Source organism: Pogona vitticeps, chromosome 1, assembly GCF_051106095.1.
Source record: "Pogona vitticeps strain Pit_001003342236 chromosome 1, PviZW2.1, whole genome shotgun sequence".
Classification (NCBI taxonomy): Eukaryota; Metazoa; Chordata; class Lepidosauria; order Squamata; family Agamidae; genus Pogona; species Pogona vitticeps.
The window spans coordinates 251,421,286-251,434,126 of record NC_135783.1 but is presented as its reverse complement, the minus strand read 5'-3'; the positions used below and the strand labels follow the sequence as shown (position 1 = coordinate 251,434,126).

The window sequence follows — 12,841 nt, the reverse complement described above, 5'->3', positions numbered from 1 at the left end:
TGCACAGTGCATTAAACCTGCTGTAGCTGCTTGTTTGATGAGATTTATACTGGAGGCTCCTTTCGTTTGAGAAGAGTCCTGGTATTTTCCCTTCAAATGCAATTGCTGTTTGGTGGGCACATGTATGCACTGTGTTGATAGGGTGATCAAGTGCCACATGCTGATGCATAGCATTTTAATTTTAGGGGAGGATTTTGAAAAGTCACTTGAGTGGAATTATGCCATTTAGTGACATGAATATGTGCCCCCATGTCCCCCAAAAATTGTTTAATGCATAAACATCAGTGAAGGTCCACATTAATTGAAGGAAAGGGCTTTGGTTTAAAAAACATTAATTGAAGGAAAGGGTTTTGGTTGGAAAAAAAAAACAGTTTGAAGTCCAACTGGGGTTCCCCTGTCCCTCTTCACCCAAAAGCTTTCTCCAGCCTCTTGAACAGGAGGGTCCCTGTTTCTCCTTGCTCTGCTTGGAGCCCTCCATTGCAGCTTACCAAGGATAGAATCTATTGAAGTCAATGTAATTTAGTTCTAATTCAGCATGTATAGCAGGGCAGGAAATTCTGGCAGGCCTATGGGGTTAACTTTCTGGCCCCTGGATCCTCTGGGCGGGGGGCTACACAGAGTGCCAAAAATGCCAAAACTCAAAAAGAAAGAAACTGGAAGTCTACATTTTAGAAATCCATATTTTTTTGGCGTTAAGTGATATGACCTATATTTATGATGACTCACAGCTCCTGGAGAATTCCAGGAATGACAATGCACTTTTATGCTTGTTTTGTAGCATGGGTCCAAAGGGCAGGGGCTGCAAAAACCAGCCTTTGGGGGGGGCTGCCACCCCCCCCCCCCCAATGTATAGTGTAATCAGTCAGATTTTGTTTTGAAGCAAGGCATAGGAAATGAATCAAAGAGGAAGGATTGGTGGGAAGGCTTGAGAAGAGAGTCTAAACTTAATTTTCTTCAAAGGAAGCGAGAGTGCAGGGAAGCAGCACTCATTCCACTCTCTATTTATTCATTTGCCTAGGCAGGGAAACAATGTGAGGAAGGGTAGCCCTTGGAAAGGGGGGTGGGGGTGGGAAAGCTGAGGAAACTCCTGGTGCCTTCTTCTCAAAACTGCTGCTGTTTTGCTTGTGGGACTGCAAAGCTGCCTAATCAGCCATTTAACATAATGATATTTTTCACTATGTAAGCTTCCAAAGCTGCACAATAAAAATTTAATAGGGAAAATGTGTAGATCAGTGCTACAGAACTCTGTGAGTACTTAGTGGAAAATATTTCTTAAAACAAAAACAGAAAATAGCTGATGGTATCCCTTCATGGGCAATGGTCAAGAGGAAGATGGGCCATACTCTAGAGCCATCTCACCTCCTAAATAAAAGGTGAAGGTGGGAAAAGAAGGTGGGCTGAAATCTATCCCATGAAGGGTGTGTCACAGTACAGTGAGGCTAGCCTATATCGATATTTGTATCATGTGGAATCTGCAAACTATGTGATACAAAAGCCAAGAAAGGTAGTCTGAAGAAATAAGGGCAGAAATAGCTTGAGGACAATGGTTTGGAGAGCATATTGTTAATTTGAGGGAGGGAGCCAGCTGTGTAAAAATGAGGAAGATCTCTAATGTGGGTTGTCTACTTCTGTGGAACTGTTCATTCTCAAAACACATCAATCCAGAACTAATCAATGCCATATAATACCATCAAGAACAAGCTGAAATAAGGGAAATGGTTATAAGAAAGATGTTAAAATTGTCTGTGATCGCATGCGTTTGGCTCTCTCAGGTGATTCAGTGGATTGAGGCTTTATGATTGCCATAAAAGTTTTGTATATGAAGTCACCCTTAAAAACACTTTCTTTCTCATACATCTAGGGAAAAAGTTGTGGAGGGTAGCCTAACTCACCCATTTGCCCTGACACTGGCTGGAGATACCTTGTACTGGACAGACTGGCAAACTCGCTCCATTCATGCCTGCAACAAAAGGACAGGAGAGAAAAGGAGGGAAATATTAAGTTCACTGTACTCACCAATGGACATCCAGGTTTTGAGTCCTGAAAGACAGCCATATTGTATGTTTCCTATATTTTTATGATCTCTTTCTATTTACATAGTTTTGCAGGTGCAAGTGCTGCATTTTCCTAGCTCTCATTGTTTTGGCTGCTGTGACGTCACAAAGGCCGGAGAAGCCATAGCTTTGTATTCGAATAATAATGTAGAAATGGGAAACTTGGATTCCATATTCTTACAGTTCACAATTTACTTTTAAAAATTTGGTCAGTAATCATTGCTTTGATGCTATGGACTTCTGAACAAAATATTAGAGCAGAACATTTGGTTAATTTCCAAGCCTTTAGCTTGGTCGTCAACAACTGCTGGTGCATCTGATTCCTGGTGCATGTGAATACTTGTGCTAGGAAGGAAAGCCAAAGAAATCTCTTCTGAATGAAGAGATAGATCTCCAAGTCCTTTTGCCTGCTCATGGGAACAAACTTTCACATAGTACCTATTGCTTCGAATTCAGAGTAGTACCTCAATGATTATTAAAAGTCATTTTCCGTGAGCATTTCCAAGGAATTACTTTGTTTACCCTGCCTAATTGTGTGCAATATGTTTTAGCATCAAAATGACCATTGAGATTCTTTGCAACAGAAAAAAACAACAACCCTAATGATATATAGAGAATACTTCTCTTATTTCATGTGGGTGGAGCTTGCAACTTTTTTTTAAGGCTAGAGCAGTTAATACAACCTAGTATTCACCCTCTCTCTCCATGTCCTTTGCATTCTTCTAGAAACGGTTGTGGATTTTAAATGTTGGAAAGGTGCATAATAAACCGACAAGTACTGTACAGACAATAACATAGAACAAATCTAAATGTTTTGGTCTCTATATGTTCTGCTACCTGTACAGTACTTTGAACATATACTTTAGGTTGACTGTAAACAGTCATGGAGTAAACAAAGGAATTTAGTGTCTGCTGCAGCTGAGAAACAGGTGCAATGCTTCAGTAGAAGGCATTGGGTATGTGCACTGCTAGTTTGTCCTTGCGTTCCAGATGGGGTTGTGTGGTGCTTTCTGGATTCCTGACATTTCTCTCAGCTGAGGGAATGTCCCACCCTTGGGTCATAGTATTTCTGGACAGCAACAAGGAAAACCTGGTGCATAGGGAAATACTATCTGCTAGAAATAGCTCAGATACCGCTGTCTCTTTCCTGGGATTGGATTTGGATTCCATTTCTCCCCAAGCTGTTCTTGAATATTGCTGGTCTGAGTATGGCCTATGTACAAGAGCAGAAGGAGTTCAAGGAATATTAACTGCTAGTTTGCTTGGCGCTTCTGAGTTATCATCCCCTTTCTATATTATTAATGGCGTTTCAGAAGCCATAAGCCAACCAGTTGTGGAAGAGGGGGAGAGCAGTGTTGAATCACACAACCAAATCACATTTAAATTGCTCAGGTGTGAGTGTGAGATATTGACCAAAATCCTTTTTGTGTAGTTATGCAAACATAAACTGGTTTAGGGCATTGGAAATAATTAATTGAAATGAATTGCAATCTTTATATTAACTCAACACAAACCCCTGTAGATTCTTAGGCTCCCTTTTGTCCTGGGGAGGCCTTTGGGAGTTTCAGAATTTGGCAGGGATGGGGGGAGCCTTTAATAGTAAAAAATCACCACCGGATTGACACCAGCGGTCCTGATCCCAGTGATGGCAATCTAGCAGTGCTTTTTTAAAAAAAAAAAACTCTTAAAGGCTTAAGCCGAGATCTATGTTTTTATTTTTGCAACAAGAAGCCTTTGAGTTAGGTAAGGCTGAGAGAGAGACAGTCTATGAGGTTGCCCAATAAGTTTCACTTTGATCAGTAGAGTCAATAACCTGATCTCCCAAGCTCCGGCTGAACATTTTAACCACTGCACCACACGAGATGTCAGATATAAGGCCATGATATTGGTAGGCATGGGAAGTATTGATAGATCTTGGATCTTGTAGAATGGGGTTCAAGCAACTTGTGCAGGGAGTTGTAATAGGTTACTGTGGTGGTATAAGGCAGTGATCAATAATAATAATAATAATAATAATAATAATAATAATAATAATAATAATAATAATAATAATACAGTTTATGTCATCACCAAGGCATGAAGCTCACTAAGTAATTTTTTATTTTGTCTCTCTCAGCCTGATATGTCTCACAGGGTTGTTGTAAATACAGAGCTTGGAGGGGAGTCATGTATACCATATTGAGCTCATTAGAGGAAAGATAGTAGATAAGTGAAATGAATAAACAAAGAAACTTTTATTGGAAAACTGTGTATCCATGCATTGTATTAGTTTCCTCTAAAGCAGCGGTTCCCAAATTTGGGTTACCCAGGTGTTCTTGGACAGCAATTCCCAGAAGCTTTTATCATTAGTTGAACTGGCCAGGGTTTCTGGGAGTTGCAGTCCAAGAACCACAGGTTGGGAACCACTGCTGTAAAGAATGGTGTAAGCATTACATGTCTGCCCTTCTTTTTATAAAAATATTTGGATTTGTGAGAAACATAAGATGTTCTATACAATGTATTGCTTACAGGTATGTGTAACAATTAGACCTATACCATTATTTAAATTTTCAGGATAATGCAGAGTAGGATTTCTGCCTAGACTCATTGGAAAAGGAGGGAATAAAATGCTTTATTATACTTTGGAGAATTATGTAGTTAATATGAATGTAAAATGCTTTTCTCTCTCTCTCTCTCTCCCCCCCCCCCGCTTTCTGAAGTTCATACACCCTGTGAGGATAATAATGGGGGCTGCTCCCATTTGTGCCTGTTGTCTCCAAGAGACCCTTTTTACAGTTGTAACTGTCCTACTGGAGTCCAGCTTCAAGAAGATGGCAAGACTTGCAAAGCAGGTAAGATATCCCTGGATCTAAGAAATTCTTGCTCAAGGGATTCAGGTATCTCAGAAGGTGAAATATAGGAATGCTAGATTTAAGTTCAAAGAGGATTTTGTACAAGTTTGTCATTTATCTATAGATTGAAGAAGTGATTTTCATAGTTACTTATTTCCATGTGTATATATATTTTGCTCATCCTTCTTTCTCTGCTAAGCTGCTACCCCAACCCCCAAATTACAGGGCCTTTTGTGTGTATGAATTCTGTCTGTTCCAATTAAATTGGCTTGACATGAGCTGAAGACCTCAAGCCTCCACAGAAAATGCCTAAACACTAGTAAGTTTGGTGTTGGTGAAAACTACAAAGGGAAGTTGCTATGAATTATATAATTATATTATAACTTTGTGAATGTGAAAACTTGGTATCTTCAAGAAGAGTGCATTATATTTTTATTCCACTTACTTGAAATACATGCAGGGGCTAGAAACTGGGTGCAAATATCTATCTTGTAATGTAGATTTGAGAGCTTGACCTGTACCTCATTTAAACATTCAGTTGTTATAAAGACTGTGCTTCTCTCTTTGTTTTCTAACTGCTTTCTTGAAGTCTTAGCATGCAAGTATGGAGAATAATACTGAATATGTTCCTAAGCATATGTAGATATATAGTCTCAGATGCAATCAAAACGTAAAGCCCAATTCACACAGAGATCAGGAATGAACTCTTTATTTTTTCACTAAAGAAAGATGGTTCAGCTATTTTTTAAAAAAACACACAAAATGGTGTTTGATACGCTTGAGTGTTTGCCAGGAAAATTTGCTGAAGCCTGAATTTCAAGTGGGAATGTCTGGTATTTCACGTCTGATGAGGTCCCAGGATTCAGCTTTGTTCAGATATCCAAGTAGTGAAGCATTATTCTGGATTTGAATGGATTTACCTGGAATCCTTGTGTATTGATGGTAATAAGGGGGCTGTTAAAAAATTTAAGATGGAAAATCGATCACCGATCCAGTTTGAGTTGCTATGATATTTAAAAAAGTAAAATTCAGGAGCCTTACACATTTTACTCTTTTTTTACATCATCATCGTCATTTAAAATATTTCTGTCCCACCTTTCTCTCCAAAGGGGACCTCTATATGAGACTGATAATAATTTATTTCTGTATTGCATTTGTAAGGAAGAGTTTTAGCCATTTTGCAGTGAAGCATAGCATAATATAAATGTAGTTTCATAGATCTATGCAACAGGTGAATAACATCACTGGAGAATTCAATGTATTAGCATGTTGGAGAGGCGGAAGGTACAGCAGCCAATGGTGAGTGGAACTGTGGTAACAGACTTATAGAGACAGGTGGTTTCTCACTCAAATGCTGCTTCTCTCCACCTCGTTTATTCACCCTACAATTCAACTGAAAAGCAGAAAAATACACTTTGCCCCCAAATTAGAAAGTTTCCTATCTGCTGCTTCTTTTCTCTTATTCCCTGTCTTACTCTTTGTCTCTTTCTCACACGCGCACAGTGTGAAGCTGGGAGTTTAGCAAGAGGCAAACAGATGAGGGCCTCCTGAGCCTTTGTCTGTGATAAGAAGGCAGGCAACAGTGACTTGGCTTAGGATAGGCGGAGTTGGGGCAGTGTTCCCCTTGTTGTAATGAATTAGTCTGCACTGCGACATAGTAGCAAAAAATAAACAATTTTTGTTGTGGGGAATTCATGCCTTGTAAAAAGAAAACTGTCGGAAAAGGGAAATAAACACAGCAATGTAGTACTTTAATAAAGGTTATAGTACATATTCTTGGCTGGATAGCTCAGTGAGTTGGGTATCTGGCTGCAGAGCCAGAAGTTAGGTGTTGCTCCACTCTGTCTCCTGGGGAAAGAGCCAGCCTGTGTAGCTTTGGGCAAACTCACAGTTCTTTCTAGTATGCCCCCAGAAAAACGGAATGATAAACCACTTCTTAGTACTCTATACATAGAAACCCAGGTATTCTGGGTCTTATTCCTATCACCATAAGTAAGAAATGTTTTGACAGAACATAATTATGATGATGTCTTCCTCTTAGCATCTTGAGCATACAGCTGAGCTAGAAAATCCTCCATTGTCAGTATTTATAGTATGTCTACATACTATAGAATGATAACATTCTCTGTGTAATTATCTTGGTTGATGTAGTAAAGATTGTAACATGTAGTGTAGCAACATAGTTATTAATTGCACACTTGGGTGCTAATGTTCAGTATAGTAGCAAAGGACACTTTGTTGTCATCTTTATGAAATCGATGCTTCAGTTTTTTTTTAAAAAAGGTCTGGATATATTTCCCCATAGGTCCCCCCCCTTTTTTGGTTCTTTAAACATTTTAGAATAGCAAGAGACATTTTAATGAAGTACCCTGAGAAGAATGAAGTTAGGTTGTTAAAAGTCAGCCATTTCCAAACTTTTGAGCACCGCATCCTGTCTTCCATTTTGTAGAAGCCTGTATACATCCCCACCTTTCCTTTTAAACAAAAATTTCAAATTGTAGCTTAAAATTAACACAAACAGTTAATGAAAGTTATTTAAAAATAAAAATAGGCACAAATAACTCTGAAATAGGATTCAAGTTAATGGGAGTGTAATTATTTTGTGTGAAGTCCAGTTGGATTTCACCACACATATAAGAGCAAGCAAGCAATTTAGTTTTTGCAATTTTGGGGCTCCGTGTTGGACAGCTGACTGTGCAATAAAACATGACTTGTGATCAGTCCATACAAAAGTACACTCTACAATTGTACTTGATGATAGCAACAGGATTCTGGTTTTAAATTGCTAGCTGGATTGCTGGTTGTGAAAGAGAGAGGAATTTGAACTCCAAAACTATGCACACCTTACTGTTGAGTAACTTTTTTCACCCATGTCAGAATTCATGAGTCTTGCCTTCCTACAATGTAATTTTATGCGTGTTTGCTCAAAAGTTATTGCCCCTCCCCAGTTTAATAATGCTAACTTCCAGGTAAATGTGGGAAAAATTGCAACTGTGTAGCAGGGCCTAGGCATCAGTTACTCAGAAGCTGTGTTTTGTGAAGCTGACTCTCAAATTTGGAACTCCCTGCTCAAGAGCATTGTTCCTTCAGCATATTCAGGATCCAGGGTCTATGGTCAAAATCCAAAGTGGGACTGGAAAAAGAGCACTTTAATTTGTTGGTGTGCTAAATGAAGTAGCTGACATAATCCTTATAAAAAGTGTCTGAAGCAGTCCCAAAAAGAGTGCTAGGGAAGGAAGCTGGAAAGAGGATTTTGTATTTTTAAATCAAATACAGCTGGAAAGAGGGCCTTGAAGGTTCTAATATGTTTTCTGTCATGACAGTTAAGTGTGAATACATGGAGGCTGAGTGCATTGGGAGAAAAGGATCGGACTACTCCCCTCCTTCCTACAGATCAAAGTGAAAATATCCCAATTGAAAGTATTCCAATTTGGAAACTTGTGAACTAGTCCAAAGGATTTGTTTGTTGGTTTGTTTAAAATATTTTTTACCCTGCCTGTCGTCTTAAGAAGGACCCAAGGCGGCTTGCATCATTAAAAGACAACATTTAAAGCTAAAAAAAGTAAGTATAAAAATACTGAAAAGAATCAAACTGATAAAAGACAGTAAACAAAAGCAGCACCAAAATGCACTCAAAGCAGTGAGGCCCAACCATCAATTTAAATGGGTGGGAATGCAGGTAAATGTTACCTCCACCTTTCCTACTGCTACTTCCTGCATCTACTGGAAAGATGTGAAAAGAAAGTGTAACTGCTTTGCTGAATGCAGTTACTCCGGATGATTAGAAACCCTGTCTTATCAGAGTTCCTGACCGATGTAACTGTGTCCACCTGTACACCACCATGTTTCCCCTTCAGACCATTCTGAGAGGAGATGTCCTTGTTCCCTTCCATGGATGGAATTGATGAGTGCTTGAATAAGGCCCTGTATCACTCAGCCACCATTCCCAAGTGTTGCATCTAGAGATCTGGGAAAAGATTGGTTGGTCAAATGAGCTGCCAGTGCAGGATGATTTAAAGGAACATCTTGGGCAGGGTGGATAAAAATAAGTACTTTTAAAAAAAAAACTAATATTGATTAAAATGATAATTTAAATCATGATTTAAATTTAATTTTTTTTAAAAAAAAAAATCAAATCCACCCTGATCTTGAGTGAGGAAATTTCAAAAAGTTCATTTTAAGTTCTCTTTGGGATAGGTCCAGGGGTCTTCTGAAAATAAAGGACCTGGCATAGCAGTTCAAAGATGGTAAAATAACTAACCAGTATGCTCACTATTATCTTTTCTGAATGTCTAGGTGAAATGCTAGCTAGGGTGTAGAAATCATGCTTTGTTTCAAAACTATGTGTTGTGAAGCATGTTTCATAAAAACCACCACAAACATCTCTTGTATTTGCTTTTGTTGCTTGATCTTGATGCACCAAATTGTGGGAGTCACTACCAGACATCTGGCCCCCTCTTTAAAAAAAAAAAAAAAAAGTCGGCAACTTTGACTACAACTTGCAGGACCCCCAAGGCAGCTTGATCAAGGGGAATTCAGGGAATTGAAATCCAGAAATGTAACTTTCCTAACCTCTGTTCGTTGCTGCCCACTACATTTCCCTTTCACCTTTATATATGTGTGGGTTTTTGCTTTTGGTTTTCTTGCTGTCGTTTTGTGTTAGTCACGTGGAATGCTGCAAACCAAATTTGTATCTGCCCAAAAGCAAGACTACTTAACTACTGCTGCCGCTGTGTTATTGCTTGTGTTCATTCAGTACTGAAGTATTGAAAGAAAGTTTCTGTGTCTCCCTGCAAAAAAGGGGGAAAAATCTCTCTTTCACAGCTTTAGAAAACCCTTGCTGAATGCTCAGAACAAGCTTTTCAAAACATTCATATTGACCTTGTGTTTCTGGCAAGGGGAAATAGCCCCAGTAAGCATTTAGTACTTTGGCTAGGGGCACAGAAATGATGGACTGTTTATATGGCATTAGCACCTTTCTATTGTTGGGCCAGACATTCTTTCCAGGACTTTCTGTAAAAAGGGGAGAAAGTGGGATGGGAACAGGAAGTCTGGTTTTGCATAAGAATGTGGCTTTTTGGTTCAGTTTTATGGATTATTTCTTTCCCAAGCTCTGTATCTTTTGTGGCCCTCTGCCTTATGCCAACATCCACGTGCTTTGATTCCTGGTCTTATTGATTAACTCTTTGATGGCCAAAGGCTAGCTATAAATCAATGCTCAGAGAGAGAGAGAGAGAGAGAGAGAGAGAGAGAGAGAGAGGAATCATTTGAATTTCAGGGTGAATTTGAGTGAATTCACAACCTGTATAGAATACTTGGCTCCCTTTAAGAATAAAGTCCTTCAAAGAAATATTTGCACATAGCTGATATATTTTTGGCACACATTCAACTCACCTTGGTTTAGGATGCAGCTACTGTAGTTATGATGCAGGAATAAAAGAATTTAGCATTTTCCTTTTATATTTAAGGGTTAGATGGGGCTCATAGTGAATAAAGAGAAGCTGTTAATCTTCACCTCGTAACAGTTCTTTCTAATTTTAAAATATTCACTGTGTGAGAAAATGTAGCATAATGTAGTGTATCCGATTCCATCTTCAGTACAGAAATACTTTTCAAATGTAGAACTAAAAGTCCCTTCACTCCTATGTTATGATTTTCTTTAAACCAGCACTTAAATGATACCAGTCATATGAGATATGAGCTAACTCGTTGGCTTGTAGTTTTTTTTTTTTTTTAAATCTGACAAATTGAAAATTACATTAAGTATGAAGTGGCTTAGAGTAAACCCTCCCCCTCCCATACTTCCTTTTAGGTTTGGAGAGGCTTAATGAATATTGAGTAATGGGCTCATAAAAGGTCTGTCAAGTTTCAAAATGGGGAAGAAAGGCTCAGTTAAAAGGCATAGGCCAAAACTCTATATGGATCTTGCAGTGTATGTGAGCGGTTATGCAAGTGATCCTACCTTTAGAGCTGTCTGTCTGTGGCAGTCACTTGTGTGCTGTGGTTGAGGAAAGGGTCGTATGCCTAGCCCCATGCTCAGCAGCAGAATGGACCACAAGGAAGAAAATTGCATGCACAATTGCCCTCAGGCATATAGATTTTTTAAAAAACAGGATTTTCAGTATGGAAGCATATCTTACGTTCTGATTTTTACAATGTTATTGATACTGATTGCAACAATTTTTCTAATTTAAAACTGGTCAGTATATTTAAAACACTGTTGAATTGTAAATGTTGAATATGCATGAATAAGGGGGTGTTGTACGTAAGGGCAGCATATTTTAAGAGGGGGGAATTCTAGATACTTGTTACAGAGTAAATGTGAAATAAATCACAAAGGACAACATAGCTTGGCATTTTACTTGCCTGTTAAGGTAAGTACAGTCCTCACATTTATCAAGCAGTTCACTCTGACAAAATAAAACATCTTCCGATGATCCAGTTATTCTTTTTTCTCTGTGAAAAAGTAGGTGTTAACAGTTCAGTTTTAAAGTTTGTGTTGAATTTTCATTGTTTGAAGCTCTAGCAAGAATATTATAACTATCTTGATCACTTGTGATTCTCTCCCACTTTTTGTGATTCTCTCCCACTTTTTCTGTTGTAATCTGATACAGTAACCTTCCCCGCTATATTTTATGGGGAAAAATTTGCCAGAAAATTTAATTTGGCATGGTTGAATGACTATACCTATATGTGTATGGCTCTTTTATGTATTGCTTTGTTAAAAAAAAAACAGGTTTCAATAAAAAGGTGTGTTCAGTATTTAAGGGTTTAGTACAGAGTAACTTTGCATTCAGTTACAGTAATCTGTTTTCAAAATTTAGTAGTTGCGTGATTTGCTGGCTAGTGTTTCAGAATGTGCTTTCCAAAGTCATTCCCAGCAAAATGGTAGCTATAAAAATGTAGTAGTCTCAGTGCTGGTGGTTGTTGGAGAGGGAGAGGAAGGAATCGGCTAGAGAAGTACCTACAATGGAGCATTGTTCTAGTCTGGGTGGTAGACAGACAAATGGGAAGGGAATTGCATGGCATTTTCTGAGATGGATTAGCAAAGGCAACCAGTGCTGTCTACATTTGTTTAGCTTGGGTGAATAAATTGGAGCATTTGTTACTGTATTGTAGATGTCTTGTCACTTGTCAAATGTGAAGTGGGCCAAGGGGAGAATGACAAACAGCTCTTGTTGAGCTGGTGAAATGGGACTGCTTTGCTGCTGTCAGCTCTGATTGGAGTTAATTTTGTAAATAGGGTGCAGCTGCCATTTTCAGAGTGGAACATGAATTTTTAATCATAGCAGTGGAAGACAACAGTCTCGGAAAGTGCTACACCTAGTGTGGATATTTGAAATTTAAAACTGATGCTGCTGTTGTTACAAACCATCATGCACCCACAGAGCCTTCTGCGTAGCTTTGCAACCCCGGTCAGAGGTTGCAAATGAACAGACGGACATTTCTGTTTTGTGAGGTGTTTTTTCTCTCATGTTTAGTTACAACTGGCAAGTGTTTCTTAAATGCAAAGCATTAAGATCTATCAACTTAGTTTTGACTATCAGTTGACAAAGATCTGTGAGGTTTAGGAGATCTGTGAGGTTTAGGAGAAGGATCAAACAAACTGAATGATTTAGTAGTTGGTGTTTGTGGCAGAGGGGAAAGGACTGTAGTAAATCATCATCATCATATAATTAGTTTGATGCAGGGAAACATAAAGACAGCCAAAGTTTCTTGATTTCTTCTTTTAAACATAAGGAATTCGTGCAACTTTCTTGGCTAGCTGAGTGAGTCACATAGTGTTATATATACACACTTTCCCCCCTGTTTTTCCCCTCCCCCCCTTTTCTGGCAAAAAGGGTTGTTAATGAATGTAGACACAGACTTCTAAAAGCATACATGTTTTGGATTTTTTTTTCTTGGAAAAGAAGGACATTTTCTAGTACAAAATCATATTGGCTGATGGTAAACCTA

At 38.7% G+C, this 12,841-nt stretch overlaps 1 protein-coding gene across 1 annotated transcript in view; it reads left to right on the top strand.

Moving 5' to 3' along the window:
* LRP5 (LDL receptor related protein 5) overlaps positions 1-12,841 on the top strand; it is a 153,233-nt gene that overhangs the window by 61,363 nt on the left and 79,029 nt on the right. The window contains exons 4-5 of the mRNA XM_020784181.3: positions 1,862-2,058; positions 4,754-4,885. Coding sequence (XP_020639840.3) covers positions 1,862-2,058; positions 4,754-4,885 — 329 coding nt within the window. The remainder of the gene's footprint in view (positions 1-1,861; positions 2,059-4,753; positions 4,886-12,841) is intronic.